Raw genomic sequence first — 23069 nt, forward strand, 5'->3', positions numbered from 1 at the left:
ATGTAACGTTTATACAGTGGTGAAAGGGCCTCAATTTTAGTGAGCTGTTGCTCCTGCTATAGTTCACAAAATTTAATTACCTCTTTTCTCTATGAACCATTTCCATACTAAATCCAACATTGCAGTGATCAACAATCATTCACATCTAACTCCAGCACTCCAATTGTCCTACGAAATTCGTCAACGCTACAAACTACTGACCTTACCCTAAACCCATCTGATTGCAGGCCAGTTGGCTTAAATTCTCTTGCCACTCATCAGCACAAACATGGTTATCAGCAGCTGACCTGTGAATGGTCAGGAACATCAAGGAATTCATGTTTTTAGACAGGGTAACTGCAAAGAAAAAGAACAACAACTTCACTATTATTTCACAGTTTTATAAATGTCATACTGATGACATACATTTACAAGTTTTTCAAGATGCTGGCACTTTTGCTGATTTGATATGCTCGATAGCCATGTAATTCAAAACCAAGGCAATCATGGGTACCAGAACCTTGCTAACATTGATGTGCATGAGACACTAACCAACAAAGGCATCTTGAGGATTAGAATAAACCAGAACACTCATGACTCACCAGCACAGGTTCACATGGGTTTCTGATAGCTTTAATATTGTTAAATGATATTTTACCCCACAAACAGTCCAACTGAAATCACTGAAATAATTTGTGGGATGAATGCTGCTTGACATAAGTGATACCATCATTTGTCTCAGTAATATGCACTGTTCCTGTCATAACAATAGGTGGGTGTGATTAGAGAAAAACAACTACTGTTTACAAGAAAGATCATATTGCTCCTCTCTTAACCCATGCATAACTGTGTGTGAACTAGTTTTATTACACACCAAAAGCTTCGCAAAATGGCCCAAAATGAAAATTTACGTCCCTGCCTTTCTAGGGTCCCTTAAAAGATGTTGGGTTGTGTGCATTTCTTCCCCAAATACATACTGGTTTTAGTTAAACTATTCCTGACTTTGATAGTACTAATCTTAACATAGCCAGTAATGACGCATTTTTCCTATGTGCTGAAGGTGCTTTTGCTTTTCTCCCACAAGAAAGGTATGTATTAATCCCAGAATACCCCTTTTCAGATATGCATTTCTAGAACAATTCTTCTCTGTTGCATATGCTTTATTAAATGCTGTTGTTTATTAATGTTCATACAATGTTAAACATATTTTAATATTTACACAATCTACTTCAACGTGAATACAAAATACTTGCTTCTGTAAGCCACGGTACACCTTTTTTCTGTATTTAAAAATACAGAAGCATCTCAAAACTTAGTAATATAAACTACTGTCATGTATAGAAATACATGCTAACTCAGTGAAATCTCAGAGGACATACTACCACTTTCCAACTTGCTTCTTTTCAGTTCAATTTTTTTAAATCCACCTTCATTTTTATTTAAAGAATAATTCTTGGAGAGTTTTACTTTAACATCACACAAAACCATGAATCCTAATCTGAATACAGATAGTAATAGCAGGTTACATCGTTCTGCAGGTCTTTCGCCAGTGCAAAGGGGACCTAGTAGGACCATCATATTCTCACAAGCTCTGAACCTGCAGCATTGTAGTCAATGGGAGTTTCACACTGATTTTCACAAGTACAGAATCAGGGCTTAGAAGCTTTGCTCAAGTGAATTCTACATCTGAATGTCTTCCTATCCTCTCTCTTCTATCCGCAACACTTTACGCACCATCTACATATTTTAGAAGTTCCTTGTCACTTTTCCTGTATCTTTGCACTATGACACTGCACACCGAGCCTTTCCTTTCTCTTTTGCCCACTTTCTTGCATGCTTTCCCAGCCACAACCCAGCCTCCCTTTAGTAAGAAAGGGAGCATCTCTCCGTCATGACAATTGTATTCTACATCAAACCACCAGTGACTACTACCATCACCCAAACATCACTTCCAGGCAGCATGCACCATGGTGGAAACTTACCACAGTCCCATTCATCTGAGCTGTCACTGCAGTCTGCTTGCCCATCACACCAGAGCTCACGTGGCACACATTCATGATTGGCACATTCAAGTTCACTCTCTTCACAAAATGCTGCAAGGACAAAAACATGTTTCACTCTGAGAAAGAAACGATGAATGTGAAGTTCACATTGAGAGTGAAGAAATGGAGGAGGGTGAAGGCCGGCATAGATCAGATTTATGGAGATAGAAAGCGAAACAGATTTACAACAAAATTCAGGATGGACATCACTGAGGCTGAAGGTGGTCTCTGTCATGCAGTAGCAGAGGCAATCACAACTCAAAGGGAAGGAGGGGGGTCTGGAAAGTGCAAGATCTGTTTGTGGGCTTGTCATATGAAACCTGAAAAAAATATTTTATTGTAATGCATACATATTTACTTTCATACACAGCAATTCTATATTCACTTTTGGATATTCCTTTGCTACTTAAAATCATGGAATTATGTTTATTTCCACTTTAGAGATGGGGAACTGATTTACAGATAAACATGCTCCACTTCACAGTTAGTTTCACAGGATTTCCTGAATCTCTGTCCAGTGCAGGAATCACAAAAGCTTCCATTTGAAACCGACTTTTAGCTTTCCCACAGTCATATCAAACCCCCTCCAAAAAGGCAGGCATGTAGCATTACAGTACCCCCCTCACTAACACACTTTTATTCCAGCTTCTATAAACCCCATCATTAGGGAATTTTGAGAGCTGCAGGACAGCAGAGAGGGAGATAATGCGTGGAAGGAAGCTGCATTCAGTTTTGCCTATGTTTGGCTGTTTGACTGAACCCAAGCATTTATTTGCAACACTAGTGCAAAAAACGTACTCCACGGTGAAAACCATAGAGATAGAGCAGTCAGTGCTGTCTACTCTGACGTAAGTGATCTTTCTGGCTCCGGAATAAAGTGTGCAACACTAGAAAAAGCTCTCTAACTCTGCCTTCCAGGGAAGCTGGAAGCCCTCTGCTGGGAAAGCTTTGCTGCCATTTTGGAATGTAAAGAGGAAATACAGTCTGATAACTATAGACGAGCTTAACTCAAGCCCTCAATCTTTTCTCTGCCATGATCTTAAGATGTGATCATGAGCAAATACCTTTAATGGCACCTTCCTTTTTTTTAGATTACAGCACACAGACCACTTGGAAGTCAAATGGTATAACCTTCACAAGGAAAAGCAGAATAAGAAACATTCTGTGGGCTGACTCTTCCCAAGAAGAAACAAAGTTAGATCTAGTGATATAAGCAGGATGCCAATCATTTTGGCAAATGTATTCATATGTTCCACATAGCACACCTCCTGTCCCTGCCAACACAACTCCAGAGACTCAGGAGTAACTTTTTTTAAATTGTAGAACTATATCCTATGGTCCCAGCAAAAAATGCTGAAATACCAGGATTGCCCCGAGAACTAAAATTTCAGCTTTCAACCAAGTTTACCAAGCATCTCTTTCTTCTGCAGGCTGAGTGTCACCCTGTATATCTTTTCTAGTTCCTTGTCTTAGGGACATGTCCCCCCTCCAGGTTTTCTCAGAAGAAGAGAATTCAGTGTACCACTAATATATTCATGCAAGTGAAGCTTACATCTCACGGCACCCACTCCCAGCTTCTCATGCAGGGTGGGAGCCTGCAAAGCAGCTGCTGTTTGCAGGTGTTCCACTTCCTCCCATCCAGCCAGTCAGCTGCACAGTTGAAAAAGAACACACAGGGCAGCTCCCGCAGGGGACCAGGGGCCTATTGCACACTGTCAGCACTCTGAGACAACTTACAGTGTGCATATAGGCAGTATGCCCATACCGTCAGAGTACCATGCTAAGCTTTGCATCTCTGATACAGTTTGGACTGTAGAAGCAGCCTGTGGAGGCCAGTGGGGAGACAGAATCTAAGAAATGTCAAGCAGAAGAGAAATCAAATAAAGCAGGGAGACGTATGAAATTTACTGAAGAACAGATCAGAGGGAAAATCAAGTGGAAATCAAGAAAAAAAGAGCAGTGAGCAGCTATACCTATACAGAAAGAAGTTGAGAAAAGTTGGGAAAAGGAGGCAAGGAGCTAAGAGGAATAAAGAAAAGAAGCATGAAGACACAAGAAGGAGGGAGAGAGGGCTGGTGTGACCAAGGAGACAGCAAAGATCCAAGGATGTGAACAACAGAGGACACAAGATGAGGAAAGATCAGTGCCATATAAAAACTGAAAAGGAAACTGAGGGAATGACTAAGCCTTTCTGTTGTAGAAAACCTTTTTTTCTTTCATTTATTTTTCACCCCGAGATCCCCAAAATGTGATCAGCCCCTCATGGGACTAACAAACGGCATAAGCACTTACAGCAGTTCTTTTCATCCATCATGTCAGGGCAGTCAGGGAAACCATCACAGATCATAGTGTGTTTGATGCACAGCTTCTTCAAAGGACATTCCCAAAGACCCCTTTCTCTACAACCTGGAGGCAGAGAAGCACAGTTTTGAAACACAAGCATGCAATATCAAATCAACTGTTTTCTTCTTCCTTAATCCTGAAACATCCAAAATATTTTCACTTGCAATTTAAATTTTAAAAGGTACCAAGAATAGTTGCTAATGAAGAAATGGAAATAAGATTGTCACAGCGCACACTTGAGAAATGGACATAAAATATATATTGCTTCATAATACTTCAGTGTTTTTAAAATAATAACCTGTATTATGCTACATATATCTATAAGTAATAGTTTAGGTATCAGCTCAACTAGCTGAAAACCCATGCAGCACTACTCTTGAAACATTTTCTAGTAATATATAAACTTTTCTAATCCTTTGGTTTTTCAAAAGCAAATCCTATGACAGCATGGAATCTCCATGAAATGGTGTAGAAATAGGGTTTTTTTCTGGCAGGACTGATACAGAATCTAATACAGATTACAATGAAAGGTGGAGGGATGCTGTTAAGCATTGACCACAAACACTTTTCCTGGTTCCATGATCTGAGACAAAACCAGATTGAAAAAATGAGAAAGACCCAGTGTTGTATGAATCTTTCGGAGGGTTCATTTATTACACAGAGAAAACACTGCATTCTTGTCTCTTCAAAGTCCTGCTAACCAGCCTCTCTGATTTCAAGAGGAATACTTAAAAAACCGTGTTAAAGTGCTTTGACAGTAAATTTCCTGTTAGTCAGCTACAGCAAATTAAGAATGGCTCAAGGTACATTTTAGAAAAGTGTTTGCTCTTGTTTTATTTCACTATTTATTTCCATCAACTAATAAAGCACTGCACTGTGATACCAGTTTAAATACTCTGACATACTGATGACCTGCACATCTGATACTCTGGTTTGATAGGAAGCCATAAAACCAATGTGTTTTCCTGACTAGAACAGGTGGTTTGATTGCCTTGTTTGGCCTGTTCTGTAGATGGTAATACTAGTTTTCACTTTAATCCAAGCTCAAGTTCAGGTGACAGCCCTGCTTGTCCCCACATGCAAATAACTGAGGTATGAACCCACTGCCCTTGAAGCAGCAGCTCTGTTCTCCTGGGCCTGGAACTACAGCAGCATATCAGCACTAAATTGCTAAGCAGATACACTGTTTCTAAGAAATGTTATTCCAGAAGCCAGTATTTTACAAACATGAACCAGAGAATCACTACTAGCTCATGTGATTACTGGAAAAACCTACTCACATTTTAACTGTAAACAGATATGTGGAGCACTTAATTTTGTTTAGATTCAAAAAGCCATGTAAATAAATGTTACAGCCTAGAGAAATAAACAGGCTTCAACCTGTGAAACTAATTCCATGTGATCAAAGAACTTTCCTGGGTATCACTATTTTCCAGGTCTCCTCCTTGACAGTATTTGTGATAACTATTAATGAAAAATTAATTGAAACCAAACAAAACCTTTACTTTTAATAAAGAACAAATAATGTCAGTCATTTGTTAGGAACTTAATAAGAAAATAAAATTAAAAAAGCTTAAAAAATACGATTTATGAACCTTGCAATTTTTTAGTAGAGTGTTTACAGGTAATTACGTTTGCTTTTCCCCTTCATCACACATTATAGTGTTACACTGAGAAGTGTACCATGACTCTCCAAAATTTATCTTTCAGTACAACATTGGCAAATATAGAGACAATTCCCTATGAAAAATGCACTACTTACTGAATTCAGTGTTCAAATACACTATTTTGTTGGTAGAAGCCATCTACCATTTGGTGTATTTATATTTCTTCTCTAAAAATTTTTGTGACATACATTTTTAATTTGATGAAAATGACATGGAAGTGAAAATGGAGGTAGGAGAACTTGTCCGTATTTAATTTACTCCCATTTCAAACATATGTTTTGGCAAGAGAGGGACTCACATATGATCTTACCTTCATTATTCTTCAAAATATGAAGCAAGTTGTTCCATTTGTTGTTCACATGTATATTCTCCATGCAATTATTACTAAGTCATTAACATTAAGGTCACCACACTTTTCTCTCAACTAAAATACTACAGTCAGAACTCAGATTGCAGAAAACAGTGAAGGACAATTTTGGTTTTGAATGTAATGTCCTCAGTTTCTTTAGTACTCTTCTAGGACCCTCTTCTGCTCTCTGCCAAAGGCATTGTTCAGCACCCAGTAAATTAATATGATCAATTACAATCAAGCATATTTAATACCACAAACTCTCTCAATGTCTATCATCATAATAATTTTCAGAAATTATCTTCCTCACACTTTCCTGAAATGCACTCAGAAGTCTCACATTCAGAAATCTGGGTCAGATTTTCTCCCTGAATCCTAGTTTAAATGGCACTAAAGCCTTACGATTTCACTGCAATTACACGGGTGATATTTACCCTTACAAAGATGAAATGTTATAATTTTCTCTCACAAATAAAGTATGTCAGGGATTACTAGGAGGAGGAGACAGTGGGTGCTGAATACAGCTCTACTCTGCATAAGTAGAGTATACCTTAGTCCCTTTTGGACTGTTCTACCTTATATTTTTGGCTAGAGTAGCTTAAGCATCCAAAAGCTGTAGTTAGTCTTTTCCGGCCTTTCTCCCTGCACTGTGAAGTTCCATGCCTGTCATTTAAGGCACTTCAAAATACAAGGTTTTAAATTTAAATGCTGACTGTTTTTTAATGGTATAAAAACAATTTCAAAGGATAATCTAATAAAATGTGAGGTAGCCATTTACACATGGAAAGATCATTAAGTTTTGATTTTGTCCTGCACACATGGAATATGAATGAGTCAGGGCAGTTGCTTACGGAGCTTTACAAGGACTGTCTGTTCTTCACTAACAGTATTACCCCTGGTCAATCTAATGTCACTCTGACAGCGGTAATTTCCTACCAGATAGTGTCTTCCATATTTATAGAAACTGATAAGAATTCTGCTGATTGCTAGTGACATTCTGTCTAGACTATAGAGACAGAGAGAGATCCACTCAAGAAATGAATGTTACATATTAGCATAATATTTCATATGTTAATGTCTAGGAGAATAAAATTATCCTAAAAGACCCATAGCAATTAGTGTTCTAAGGAGTTAAGAACAGGTGGCAACAAAGAATATTTGGCAGGGAGGACAACTAAGACAATTGATTCAAAGGTAAAGCGATGACAAACTCTGAAAGGGTCACTGTAATCAGCAGCTCTGCCTTTCCTTTATAATCCAAACAGGAGAATGACCTAGTATTAAATCCTGTTTCAGTGAGTATACCTTTCTTTTCTTTTTGGTTTCTTTTTGCAAGGGGAGGGGAACAGGACAGAAAGAGGAAAGAGAATACAAGCATGATTTGAAAACTCACAGAGATTGAGAATATATCGTGCCTTAGTGACAAATAATCCCTTGGCCACTCCAGTCATTAAAACAACCTACTCTTAAAAAAGAAGCATTTTATACAGCTGGCAAGCTTGAATTTTAGCCTTACTTCAACTTTCAGGTGTTGGATCTTATTTTATTTTTGTGCAGCTGAGTAGAAAGACTTTTATTGCTACAGATTGTTGCTCACACAAACTGTGCTTCCATCTTAACCTGCTCTCTGTTAAAAAACCAAGTTGTGCACCTTAGCCCTACTCTGCTGGAATGTTTTCCAATCCTTTACTCATATTCACACCTCTTCTTTAAATCTTCAGTGATTTATAATTATTCTCTTTGCCCTGAGGGATGCCAGGCCAGCATGCAGAACTCTATGGAGGCTACACCTTAGTCATGTAAAGAAATAGTATAAACATAGTATAAACTCCCTTCTCAAAATTCTCCTGCCAGAGCACACAAGGATAAGTAGTGACCAAGAGATTTGTTGGTTGTTCTTAAGTTCAATACATCCCCTTAAGTTAAAAGTCAAAAGCATCTTTACCATAAGTAAACACAGAAATATACTGGAGAATAAAATTTGTGGTTACCACTTTATGCTTGTACCTACAGTTTGAGGCTGACCAGTCTGGAAAAATGTGTAATTCTTGACCCTTGCAATATAGAGTCCACTTTAGCAACACAGATCTTTTGTAAATACATCCTAATGAAAACATGACCATGTATGAATTTAAAACTATGTTTACGAATTCAAGATTTAAACTTCCAGGAAGTCACATTTCAGCTCAGTAGAACCTCCAGCAATATCAAACGAATTGTATCTGCAGCATTTTTTATCTTGATTACTAAAGAAATACCCAAACATCCTGGAATACAGTTAGCAGAATCTAAATTATATCATAAATTGCATTGACATAAACCAAGAAGGATGCTTGCTCAAGTATTTTTACTGCTGCTAGTCTTAAAAAAAAAACCTTTCAAACATTTTTCCTACAGAAAAGGGGCTTATCTTCTGAACTGTCAGGTTATGGTTTGAGTAACTGAAGAAAAGACAAAAGTCCTTTTCTAATGTTTCAACTACTCTCCATTCAAAAGATTCAACTCATTGATCTTATTTACCACAGCTCTCTTCATCACTATCATCCTCACAGTCAGCTTGACCATCACATCTTCGAGATGCCAGGACACACCTCCCAGAACGGCACTTGAAGTGACTGGGTGAGCATTCTGTCAATGACAAGGAACAGGGAGAAACAAGACTCCATAAGCTGCAAGCTTAATCATCACATGGATACTTATTTATCACTGTGACTGATTCATAAGGGTAAATGACAGGAATAGAAAGCTTGTGTGATACTGAACTGGAACTATGTAGGAGGTAAGACTCTTAACAATTAGCTGTGAACGGGGTGAAGCAATATTTTCCAGAGCTCTCCCCTCACATGCCACCCCTTGTCAAATTTTAAACCTTTGCCAAGTAACTGCCATACAATGTTTGTATTGTGAGCATTGCTTTTCTAGCTCCTTTTCTCACTGTTGTGGTGTTGTGTGAAGCAGAAACAGCTCATCTGATGTGCTGAAGTGAGTATAAGATCCCCAGGATAAAAAAAAAATATATATATTTGGGCAATTGTGTGGCTATTTGAATTGATTAAACCACCCATAAATGTCAACAAATTACCCCTTACATCGCTTCTGCTTCATCTTACAGAGTACCATTTTGAGAAGGCTTTATTTAGATGGTTTTGAAAAACCCACCCATTTTTTCATACTGTACATGTTGCTGAGTTTGATGTACAACCTCCATCATACATTGCTGTTGTAGGGTTTTTTCCTTCCTGCAAAATCTCTCAGATGTTTAATACCATGCAGTACAAAAGATACCATCAATGAACATGGAAGCCTTAGAAAACAAAATTCTACCAACACTCAAGAATAACTCATTACGAAAACAACGCAGTTCACAATGCATACTGTCTTGGCCAGCAGTCTTCTTGGATTCAGCACTGACTCAAAGAGAACTTAAGCAATTCAACGCATTGTAATTACTCTGTCAATTACAGCTTAAGTTGGAAAATCACCTATATTTTGTAATTATGAACATTTTAAATGCTCCTAGAAATTTAATTTCTTTTCTAACATTTTTTCCCCAGAAATATTTATATAAGATTTTAAACTCCCAGGAAAGACTTTCTAACCAACATTGGTAGTCAGCAGAAACCAGGCACTGAATCAACTTAAAATTCTAGCAGTAAATGAATCCAAAACACCTCTGACAAGACTCTTAATCAGTTACAATTTTTCTAAAAGGATACTAACCCTCCCTTCTTTTTCACTGATTTCCCAGGAATATCTATTTCAATGCTAAGATGATCAATAAGCAGTGAATCAGCTTACTAGGCAGAGTCCCTCTAATTACAGTGAGAATATTTTTAGATTATAGTTTTATAAGTGAACATAATTTATCTCTAGAAATGGAACACTATAGTCCTGTATGCAGTAGTATATTTAAAATACGATCATTCTATGCTACATTTCAAAGCCAAATGATCTAATAACACAGGGAGGAAGGTTAAAAGACATTTGACACCTGAGAAAATTAAATCAGATTATTTTTCTCTAAGTCACCTTGTTGTACTAAAATCTTACTTTTCCTTTCCTACACAGTGCTGTGTAATAATGAATAATTCATTTCCACCAGCCTACTGCTGTAGAGGGAAATTATCTCCTTGTCTCTCAAGAGTCCCACAACAGAGGATTTAATTACTGTGATACCACACATACTTATAAAATCCTCACAGTGATACGTGCACATGGTCTTTTCTTGAAGAAATAGTACTAACCACTACAGACGCTTCACTTTTCTTGTGATTCCTTCACTACGTTCACAGCAACACATCTTCACTAAAAGAACTATAAGCTAACTAGCTTTCGCTCATTGCTTTCTCTAAGCAAGATCGTGGCTGTGGAGAGACAGTCATCATCGTGCAAGTGAGCAGAAGAGTGAGAACTGGACATGATCAATATATTGCAGGCACTGTAGCTCACACCATCTCACTGTTTTCCCAGCTACTTTACTGGCATTTTGGCAAGAAAAACAAAAGGTATGTCAGAATCCTCACAGATCTCACATCTGATAACCACTGCAGCAGGATAAGCTGCACTTTTTTCTATACATCGAAAGAATATCTAAAAGCATTTAAGGCAATTTCATTCTTTTGTTCCATGTTTGTACTCACAATGTATTATGGCAGAACTCTAAAACTGAAATTTGTCAGTTGCTACTGAAGCTGGTTTGGCACAACTTTCTACAAAACTTTCCCCAGACAAAAATCCATGTGCAAACAATAGCTGGCAAAGACACTAACATTACAGAATTTTTCCCAGAGCTGTCGTGAGGCTCTGCTTTTTTAAGATTGCCAAGATTCTGCCTCCTGATTAGAAAAGCATTATTATGTCATCTAAATAGGTAAAAAAGTGAAGTATAAACACAAGCAAGCAGTAGGTGTAGTGTTAGCAAGAAATCTCAAACACTGACTTTCACAGACTGAGGGTAACTGATCCTTACTTTGAATAGATTTCTTATGAGAACTTCCTCTTATCTGCAAACTGTAAGGATACAAATTCCCTAAAACCCAGTTTGGAATAATTTCCGCAGTTTAAATATTACAATTTAAAGAGGAGGTATGGGGGAAAAAATTAGTGACTTTGGGAACCTAACAAAATCTTTAATTTCCTGTTATATGTATTTGTAGGAGTTACCTTCTACATCTTCATCTGGTGTTAGACAAGTTTGGTTGTCTGAGTTCTCATCTGGAAATTGAGTGCAGTCAGTATCTTCTGGCCACTGCAGACCTACAATCCCAAGCACAGACTCACAGTGTTCCTTAGACTGTACGCATAATGTCCTGAGGAAATAAAGTGGAATCGCACAAAATAACTGAGTGAAAGTCTTGGAAATTCCCAGTTACTGGACGTTAATAATCCTAGCCAAAATTAAAGATGAAGATCAAGGGAAACTCCATTAATCAGATTTCTTTACATGAAAAAATACAAATATAACAAAAGATATGTTCCTATTGTTGAAACATTATTTAAGTTACTGTATGCACACTATTACCTGAGTTATAACATAATGGCCAGTTATAACTACTTACAAACATTCTCTCTTCTGTAAGGGATGGCAGGGAACCTTTTATTGAGAATCTTTTATTTATTTCTGTCCTTTGCTCTCTGCACACTCAAATCTTTGGCCAGAGCTGACCCTTCCCAAAAGCTACTGCAAGCCATTAACTTATCAGTCTGTGGTGAAAAAATTAAAATGTAGATAATCTTCAAAGTAGCGTCAATCACAGAGCATATGGGACCCTATTGCAATACTGCTAGGAAAAGTGGAAGAGTAATTAGTACTTTTTTTTTTTTTTTTAATCCTTCCCACGTTCCCATACCAAGTCTCACATTTGGGGTGTCAGAATACTTGGTAACAGACTTCTCAATTTACTTCTCAGTCGAATCTTACCTGTGATACTATCTATGAATCAATCTAACAAGTTAACAGTTAAGAGTACACATCACAAAACAGAAATCTCCCCCTTCTTGGTAGGAGAAAAAAATACAAGGTAAAAATAAAAAAAAATGTAGCATAGAAATGTGTAATTTTTCACAACAGAATTCAATCTAGCACTTTTTTAAGAACGTTAAGTGTATTTGGCAGTTAACTAAAATATCTCTTTACTCTCCCAATTCAAATACAGTAATGGTATGCCTAACGATGCCAACACATAAAGGGCATGAGATTTGACCAGGATTATTCCTCATACACATCTGTCACAGTTTTGAAACAACACCGAAGTCAGCTGGAAACTACTTCAATACACAGATAGTGTAATCTCCACGTCAATATAGGCTACTGTGACTAGGAAAGCATTTACTGGTCCCAAAATAAGGGACACTGACAGACTTACTGGAATGTTATGAGACCCAGAATCTCCAGAAGCTGCTCAGCACCTTGCAGAATCAATTCATTGCAAAGACAGTTTGTAATTATAAGGAAACAATTTCTGAGCTTATTAAATATGTCCTTCATCTATGAAAATCCATTTGTCCTCAGTGGAAACCCAGCACACATTTAGCTTCAAAGATTATTTCACCAGACCTGGACTAACATTACCAATGCCTTATCAGATGAATAGCCTCAATAACAGCAAGTTCAGTTCTCTCAAAAAAAACCAACCTCTTCACGTGTGTTCCTTACTTTAAACAAAACTTCATGAAGACCGTAGTAGTTAAAAAATAAAGCATGACAGTCAAACTAATAGCATAAAGACGATGAAAAGCCTTGCAAAGCAGGGACAGATGTTTTATACAGAGGGAGCAGAATTAAAATTGTTTAGTTATACCACCTAGAATGAAAAGAACAGATCAAGGTTGCAGTATTAAAAACAACCCAATGACTCTGATGAGTATATTTTATAATAGATCCAGAAATATAGCATGAATTTGCAAATTATGGTTGAAACATGCACTTTGGCTTGAAAAGCTTGACACTGAAAAACTGCATTAGCTGAACTCCATTTCATATTTACAGGAGAAGACAGGTAAAACAATACCTATGTCCTGTTAAGCTCAACTAACCACTGACATCTTTGAACAAGAGGGCAGTTATTTCGCAAAGGCAGCAGCAGGTTCTCAGAATATAGTTTCTGTTCTCAGAATATACCATTCTGCCTTCTAGGAGCTTCAAACTGTACTTAAGTAGGTTTACATTTATATTGATATATCAAATGTATTTAATTTTTTTTCTGCCCTACATTTATCAATTACCTCAAGAGTTTATTGGTATAAGCCTATATGTGTTTTCATTTCTAAAAGATTTTTATGTTTTTACGTTCTATCTGTGTCTGAAATTCTTCCTAAAACCATAAAGCAGTACTACAGATCCCAGTGGCACCCTCCAAGGTAACCCTTCCTGATAAAAACCATTCTCTATTTATGATCTAACATGAGTGAAACATGAAAACAGTTATAAAAGTAGAGCTTTGAATCCTAGGATTTAAAAATTTATGTTGTATATTCAATCTGATCTAAATGTGATGTTACCCTGCTTTGAGCAAGAAGTTGGACCAGGATGACTTCCAGAGGTCCCCTTCAAACTAACTTGTTCTACAGTTTCTGCAAGTTCCTCTTCATCTCTTTAATACCTTAAACCTGAAGACTTCAACTGTTTTGTGATACATCCTAAAATCTGTTAACTAGGTATGTAGTTGCTGAAGCAAAGAGCCTATAATTTAACTTTTGTCCCTCTACATTGAATAAGCTAGCCGAATTTTTACTTATTGTACTGCTTTCTTTAAAAAATAATAAAAAAAAGGAAACAACACAAAAAACCCCCTTGCTTTTCAAACAAGCAAGCCTGAAAAAGAGCTTGCACAAACCACTCTATAACTTGGCAGCTATCCCATATGTAATATTCTAACTTCTGTATTAGGTCCCTATGTGAGAATAAAGCAATATCTTAGTAAATTTCCCTGACTCACTTTTAACTTGCACTAAGCAGCACATCACTAGACAAAGAAATGTTATCTATTTGTCAACAATGTCACGTGGTACATCTTAGGATATATATTGCAGTTTTCAGGGCACTTTTCTTTCAACTCAGTAGATGTAAATCGATCAATACTGTTAGCATAGGCCCAATACCAAGAGACAGAAATACAGTATGAGAAGGCTCTAGCAGTCAAAGAGCAGTTCAAAGAGCTCTGCCTGCTGACCAGGTTTATTAGCTCTCCTAACCTGCAAAAACCACTGCTACCAAAGCCATGAGATTTACAGAACATGGTCTCTTTTGAACAGACTCCTAACCCTGAAAAGTGTAGTGATGTTAATTGATGAAGATGATAGAAAAGTTAATCTGACAAGTAGGAAGCCTAAGTTAGTCTGTAATTCAGAACGATGTGGCACACTAATTTAGAAAGGTAAGCATGCATTAAATTCTCAGTTTTCCTTAACAGTATTCAGAGAGGGTTTTGCATAGATGAAGTGATACGCTAATGCAAGGAACTATTACAAATGCTTATGTTCCAAATTAAATTAATTGGTTTTATGTTTAAATACCCTTTATAGTAGAGCAATTCTAATCATACACACAGAAATGCAAAATGCCTCATATAAAGTTCACAGCACCCTCCTAGACAAGTTGTCCAGCCACAGGGTAAGTGGGTTCATGGCACACTGAGTGAAGAACTAGCTGAAGGGCAGAGCTCAAAGGTTTCTAGTGAATGGGGCTACAGCTGCGTGTTGTCTGGTCACCAGTGGTGCTCCTCAGGGTTCAATTCTAGGGCCAGTTCTGTTCAATATATTTATTAACGGTCTGGATGCAAGAGCTGAATGCACCGTTAGCAAGTTTGCCGATGATACCGAACTGGGAAGGGGTGTTGACTCTCCTGAGGGACAAAAGCCCTTGCAAAGGGATCTAGATAGATTGGAGCATTGGGCAATAATTAATGGGATGAAATTTAACAAGTCTAAATGCCACATCCTGCACCTAGGATGGAGTAACACCAGGCACAGCTATAAATTAGGAGAGCAGCCCTGCGGAAAGGGATTGGGGGTGCTGATTAACAGCAGGCTCAATATGAGCCAGCAGTGTGCCCTGGCAGCCAAGCAGGAAAACCACATCCTGGGGTGCATCAAACACAGCATGACCAGCCAGTTAAGAAGTGATTATCCTGCCATATTCAGTGTTGGTGCAGCCTTACTTTGAGTACTGTGTGCAGTTCTTGACCTCACAACTTAAGAAGGATGTGAAGGTCCTTAAATGTGTCCAGAGGGCAACAAAGCTGGTGAAAGACCTGGAAGGAATGTCCTGTGAGGAGCAGCTAAGGACTTTGGGCTTGTCTAGTTTGGAGAAAGGAGGCTGAGGGGTAACCTCATTGCTTTGTACAGCTTCCTGAGGAGAGGAAGTGAAGAGGGATGTGCTGATGTCTTCTTCCTGGTATCCAGTGATAGGACACGTAGGAATGGTTCAAAGCAGTGCCAGGGGAGGTTTAAACTGGACATTAGGAAGCATTTCTTTACAGAAGAGGTGGTCAAACACTGGAGAAGGCTTCCTAGAGAGGTGGTCAATGCACTAAGCCTGTCAGCGTTTGAGGCATTTGGACAATGCTTTTTATAATGTGCTTTAACTTGGTCAGCTCTGGATTGGTCAGGCAGTTGGACTAGATGACCATTGTAGATCCCTTCCAACTGAAAAAGACTATTTATTCTATTCAGCATATACATTTTGAAAATTATTGAACTGCTGTTCTCTTTGCTTTGAATATTAATCACATGTGTAATGGACTGCATTTAGTGATCTTATAAAATATGGTTCTCTACCTTTTGCTATGAAATTTCAAAGCAAAATTTCTGGCATTTTTAATGGAAACAGAAAATTGGAAAAAACTAATATGACAGAAAATGTCAGTCAAGAATTAAATGAAGCATAGTATAGTACCTGCAAGGTGGGATCCGCTGATTTGTATGGGGGTCACATTTTGGTACTAAGATTGTACAGGCAAAAAACATAAGGTACTTGTAGCAGTTGGTCTGAACCAAGGCTGGGAAAAGAGAAGACTCCCAACTGATAGAGGCTTCCTTCTGCGTCCTGTGGCCCAGGTAGTTTGGGTAATAAGTATAGTTGTAAGGCAAGTTCATACAGAGTTCCAGAGTAATTGGTTCACACTGACCTTTCACAGAAAGAACAAAAAAAGAAACACAAATGGTGTGAGATTAAATGAAATACAGAAAAAATAATCATATAAGTATTTTAGAAAATTATCGGTCTGGCGATTTCCTCTCAGGCTTGAGAAACTACAAGTTTCAGAGGTCAAGACCCCATGAGCCTGTTCATAACAGTAAAGAAAGTTGGGTTTGACCTCCGCCTACCTAATAACCTATTCAGAGACTTATATTCCCTTAACAATATGCATTAACTTCCTAAATAGCATCGTAACTTTAACATGGTACAATAAACTATTCTTTAAGAATAGATTTATTCTTTTCAAATCAAGTATCCGATTATTTCCAAGAACTCCTGCATCATACAGCAAGCATAGTACACTTCCTACTGGTGTACTATGGTATCATAACACACCTCACACTGGCATGGGAATTGTCAAAATTAAGATGACTGGGATCACAGGATACTTTGGGTTGGAAAGGATCTCAGGAGATCTCCAGTCCAATGACCTGCTCAAAGCTTGGTCAGCTCTGAGGACTGATCAAGTTTCTCAAGGCTTTATTTAGTCAGGTCTTAAAAAATTTCTAATGACAGACTGCAGTTTCTCCATATAGAAAAAAGAAGGCAGGATTTTTATTTTATTTTACTTTACTTTTTGTATCCCAAGATATGAAGGAAGAATGGCTACAATTAGGTTATGTATTGCACGAACACTGAGTAAGAGACAGTCTACATGCTAATAATTTAATTCAGATAAGACGTAACTGATAATAAAGAGAATAATAAGCAAGAGCAAAATAAATGAAACAGCTACAAGCTCATATGATTACACAGATTACCTAAATACAAATATCATCCAGCTTTTAAGGGATTTATTACAACACACATTGAACTGCCTGAATATTTTGGATTTAAAAATTGTATGGCTTTTGTACTTCTCAAATTGGTAGTCAGAAATATTTATTTTTCAGTTTTCCATCACAACAGAAAATGACAGGATTTCACTTCAATTCAGACTGAAATTCAGCTTTTTATTTAACACCAAGACCAATGTGAAATTATTTAATTTTATTTCCTTTTGAAATATGAGAAAATTTTCTATGGAAGTGTGTACTATTCCACTCATTTGTTATTAAAAGACTGCATATATTTGCTTATTCTAGAAGCAAGTGTATCTTAACACGATTAATATTGTCCACCAGCCAGTTGCTAGTGTCAGTTGCCAGCAGTGTGGCAACTGTGTCATCCCATAGCTGGATCTTTGAGAGGAAGTTAAAAGAAGACCCAACAGTCATTCAGCTGATGAGCAGAACTGGCCAGTCTTTCTTGGACTGGCATTCCCTGTTATAACCTCTTTGAGTATTTACCTCTAACCTGAGGGTCACAAAGCTCATCTTATATACAGATTTTCCTCTCTGTTAGGTCCTTGCATACTGCCAATACTGAACTATTTCTGTTGTCTCAAACCACTTAGTCCCAGCTTTGGGGTGTATGAGGTTTGAAGACTTCAACAAACTTTCTCACACTACTGCCATTTCCTTTTCTTCATGGTGAACTCTCCCTGGGCCCTCCCACACTTCAGCCCCAGATGCCCAAATCAGTTTGGTTTTGTCTTTTGATTTTTCCCCAGTGGGCATCTTTTCTTGATGTGTGCAGAATATTACATGTTCATCAGTATTTCATGATGAAACCTGAGTAAAGGAACACGTGGGTAACATAACATTAAAACTAAAGGGTAGAAATGCACATATAACCATTCTCCCTTCTGTTATGCCTCGGTTATAAGGGGTTTAGGTGAATTCTAGAAGAAAATCTAGTCCACTGAAATGCCCCCGTAGGACAGCTCTTCACATGTTTAAATATGATTACAATTTTCACACTGTGTTTAGAAAACTTCTATCACATTATATGCAGTGTCGTTGTAGATTTGAAAAAAATAACTTTGACTCACACCCAAATCCCTACAATCCGCAAGCAGAGAAACAAAGAGAACATACACTCCAGGGGAACATCTGACTGCATTTAGGTAACCCAAATGTTAATCTTTTCTTCCGATGTCTGTCTACAGTTTAAGAGATCTTGCTGCTCCCTTATTTATAGCGTATGTAAGTACAACCTAATGAGTGGGGAATAAGTAATAAAATCCATAGCATCTTTTATCCTAAATAATAAAAGAAACCCAACAACAACAAAAAACACAACACGAAACAACAACAAAAAACAGATTATGCCTGGGTTTAATATATTCATGTATTTATTATTAACTTGCTCTACCTACTACATCGCAATTAGTTCCAAACATAGTAACAAAAGTGAATGGGATATTTCACAGGATCCAAGAATGGCTGATGTTGGAAGAGACCTCTGGAGGTCATCTAGTTCAACCCCCCTGCTCAAGCAGGGCCACTTTGAGCAGATTGTGCAGAACCATGCCCAGACAGCTTTTGACTGTTGACGAGGATGAAGTCTCTGCAATCTCTCCAGGCAACCTGTGTTCGGTCACCATCACAGTAAAAAAAGGTGTTTCCTTATGCTCATGTGTTTCAGTTTTTACTTGTAGCCTCTGGTCCTTTCTGGTCCAGGCACTGAAATAGCCTGATTCCATCTCTTTACACTCTCACTTCAGCTATTTTTTCTGTTATGCTAAATATTTTTGAAATACATTATAATACCAGCCTAAACTGATTAGACATTATCATACATGGAGAACACCCATCATATTTAATATTGTGAAATGTGGCCTATGTTTTGGAATTTTCCAGCCAAAGAGTTATTTGGGCCAAAAAATACTGCTTTGTCAACACTGGATTTTTCCATGGGAATTCTCATCTCTTACTAAAGATTAAATAACTCTGGTCAAAATATGAACAAAAAAATAACATGAAACAAAGACAATGGTACTTCCAGATGTTACACAAGAAAAATTTCTCCCAAATTCTCTTGTTCTTCCATTGTGTATAAACAATTAAATATTCACTGGAGCAGAAAAGGAAAAAGAGAGATGATCCAGAAGTATAATTCAGAATATGTGTTACTCCTGTTGAGAATTACAGACTATTGCCATAATATGATGAAGAAACCACTGAAAAGCTCTTGGGTTTCTCATGACATGGAATAGGAACATTGTATTAGAACTCCAATATCACATGTCAAAAAATGTTTTTCACTATCCTGTAATGTAGTTCTAGCCACTCAAACACTTTGCAAAATTGCTGTCCATACATACAAAGGGATACAAAAATCTGCATTGATGAGGAAAATATTTTGGACCACAAGACAAACTGCTTTGGACCACACTAAGTCTCACTCTGATTTATCCACAAGATGAGTCCAAGAAAACAAAAAAAAAAGTACACTTTCAGCAATTTCTTATTGTGAGAAAGACTGAATTGCAGTCACAGGACTGTTGCTTTTTACAGGACTGCAGTCGCTGTCTATGAAAGGTAACTTGCTGAAGAGAACTGCTCCCTGAATATGTAAGAACCAAAGGCTACTGTGGGAATTGACATATTTTCTGACTTGGGTAAGGCTGCTGCTGGTGCCTTGTTTGCCAGCTAACTAGAGGGCCTGTCTTATGCATGACTGGTGACTACACAGCCATCAGCTGGTCTCCCAGAAAGACTGTGGAATATCTGCCCTTGGAGACACTCAAAACTCAGCTGCACAAGGTCATGGGTCACGTGACCTAACTGGCACTGCTTTGATCAGGAGTTTAGGCTAGTTGACAAAAGGTGTGAGCTAGCTTCCTTCTAATGTTAAACATGGTACTTAACTGTCCCTCTTCAAAAAATTAGGAGAAGCATTGATAGAAGCACATGTAAAGCATATACGCCCAAGTATCTTGCATCTTTACTTTAGCAGCATCTAAAGGTCCCAGCATGAATGGCACCTGTCTCAAACACTTGTGGGTGACAGCTGCAACTTTAGACACTGTGAAGTCTGGACTAACTGACCTTCCCATATCCATTCCAACCTAAATGGAATAACATTATCCAAACAAGTTACCTTATAGTACCAAACCATACCTTGCAAAGATAACTGCTCAGCACAAAGCAGTTATAGGATATGTCTGCACATTCATATATGTAAATGAAGGTAAGCCTGCCCATGTGCCAAGGTGACCTGAATTGATGAGACTGTATTAACACATCACTAAGTTTTAATTAATTCTGAAATACAGTTCTGCCCCAGTGTCAAAACCCAGCCAGATATATTTCTTTTAAGTATCTGTTCACAGTGCTGCATTGCACAAGTGAGAAAGAGAGCTATTCAGAAGCGAGTGTACAGTGGGTACAGGAGGCTTGCATGGAGTGGTACAGGACAGGACACAGAAATTAAGATACACAGCGTTGAAGACCCCAAACCATTACAGTATGCATTGGTCAGAAGAATAACTAGTTTAGCCAGTTTGAGTATCAAAATAATTCCATCATAAAAGGGCTACAAGTTCTTCAGACTAATAAACACCGCATTTTCTTATGATTTGAAAATAAACCAGTAGCTTCTGCTTTACGCTTCCACTATGTTGTTTATGCAAACTCTGAATGACATTAAATATTAAGAAATAGTCCAACAGTGAGTACCCTTTAAGAACATATAAAAAATTCACAGAAAGAAAAATATCTTGATGTCAAATGTTATGAGTATTTTAGTACATTAATAATCAAGTGTCATGATTAAACTTTTTGTTTCAACTTTGCCCTTTTCAATACTTAATCATTACACACGTGTACTATACAGTAAAGTATTACTGTGTCCTACCCTGCATCCTCATTATACTCTAAACCACCCTAAAACAGTGACAGTATGAAGCATGTGACCTACTTACTGCAGTTTGTCTGGCTGTTTCTCATCTCACAAAGAGAAGTTCCACAGGGATCAGGACAGGAAGTACATCTCTGGTCTCCCTCCTGACAGAGGGTTTGACCTGAGGAAAATAGAAATTTACTATTCTAATTATTTACCCAACTAATACAAATGACTGGAGTGTACTGATGAGAAAACACAGAGTTTACATTACAATTAAGTATTTCCTTTACATAGTTGATAAGCGCCCTACAGCATTTCAAGTGCAGTAGGGAAGCGTAAAGAACAAAAGTGTGCAGCACTATCCAGATGTCACTCTTCTTTACCCCTACGTCTAATATAAGACTTCAGAGTCCGGTTTCTGAATGAGAGGTATGGATCTCTGAAAGCCATTTACCATGATCCTCTGGCAGAGTATGAAAAGCCATGTAAACTGGATTTCAAAGGGAACAATAGGTCCTAGTTGAAAGAAAATACTCTCCGGGAATTATTCTTCAGTGCCATTCAGTTGATCTGCTTCTCATTTTATGATTATTTTGGTGGACAATAAAAAACATCCTGAAGAAAGGTCATCAGAGCTGAAGCTTTATTGTCCTTCTCTGGCTGGTTAAAAAACAAACAACAACAAGAAGAAGCAGAAACCCCAGAAGGCTATGCTCCTAAAGATGGAATCCAGAATAACTAAACCCAGCACTTCACCACAACTTTTCTGAGCACATTACCTGGGTAGTTAGTTTCTCTGACAAATCCCTGGACTTCTCTCTTTCTTGGAGGTGATAGCTCCTTTCCAAACCACTAAATTCTTTCTTCCATTAGCTTTTGCAAAATCAGCCATTTAATTTCCTATTTTCTATACAGAGGCTGAACAGTTTGTATTTTATAATTCCATCCTGTTTTAAATGGTTTATTGCAACTATTGCTTAGTGTTTGTATTGCACTACAGTCCACAAACATTAATGATTCAGTCATGGAACTCTTATATTTGGTATAGAGAAGATGCTAAAGAAACTTCATGTTTTGATGACCTTGACAATGACCTTGTCCCAAAGAACTGATGTTGTAATCGTATCAATAGACATTCTTAATTATGTGGATTTACAACCCTTCATACACATTATATATTGAAGCAATGGAGGTATTTTCTTTTGCTGCAGCAATTGACTGTCTTATTTTACAGATGCATCGGGTTGCAAAATGGAACTTGAAAGGTAGAGAAAACCTTTCGACTTTTAAAGCTGTCAGAAATCTTTAAATTAAAATTAATTTTTAAAGTTTGTTCCAATTTATTCTTACCCACACTGGAAGAGTTTCTCAACTCTTTAAAAATCTCTGTGCTACGTAGATTGTTTTGATCCTAGCACAGTCAGGGCTGAATTTCTATAAACACGCTCTACCCTGTCTTGTGACAAGATCACAGAACCAGCTGTGAGTACATCTGTATTAGACTTGTCACAAAATGGCAGCAGTAATGTTAATAGATGCCATACCTTAAATTTCATTAAGGTAGCAAAAGAGACCGTTTTTCGCATTCAGATATATAGATGAAACAATGGTCATTTGTAATCCCTATATGTGTAAACTTGTACTATTACACAAGGTCCCTATATCTTTATATAGGCAAGTGGCACATCACTCCATCTTGACCTCAAATTTCTATGCTGATTTCATATATTTACTGTGTTTGTAACAAAACCAATATTCCAGATCACTTCAGTCCTAACTTCATTGTCTCTCCTAGGCATAGCTAAATTGTTTGATTTGTA

General features: G+C 37.6%; 1 protein-coding gene across 1 annotated transcript in view; it reads right to left on the bottom strand.

Annotated features, from left to right (window-relative positions):
* CORIN (corin, serine peptidase) overlaps positions 1–23069 on the bottom strand; it is a 149296-nt gene that overhangs the window by 27749 nt on the left and 98478 nt on the right. Inside the window, exons 10-16 of the mRNA XM_055701518.1 lie at positions 21329–21427; positions 16276–16507; positions 11544–11689; positions 8901–9008; positions 4314–4427; positions 1962–2072; positions 207–336 (exon numbers count right to left, since the gene is read on the bottom strand). Of these exons, the coding sequence (XP_055557493.1) occupies positions 207–336; positions 1962–2072; positions 4314–4427; positions 8901–9008; positions 11544–11689; positions 16276–16507; positions 21329–21427 (940 nt within the window). The remainder of the gene's footprint in view (positions 1–206; positions 337–1961; positions 2073–4313; positions 4428–8900; positions 9009–11543; positions 11690–16275; positions 16508–21328; positions 21428–23069) is intronic.

This window comes from Falco cherrug, chromosome 1 (assembly GCF_023634085.1).
Source record: "Falco cherrug isolate bFalChe1 chromosome 1, bFalChe1.pri, whole genome shotgun sequence".
Lineage (NCBI taxonomy): Eukaryota > Metazoa > Chordata > Aves > Falconiformes > Falconidae > Falco > Falco cherrug.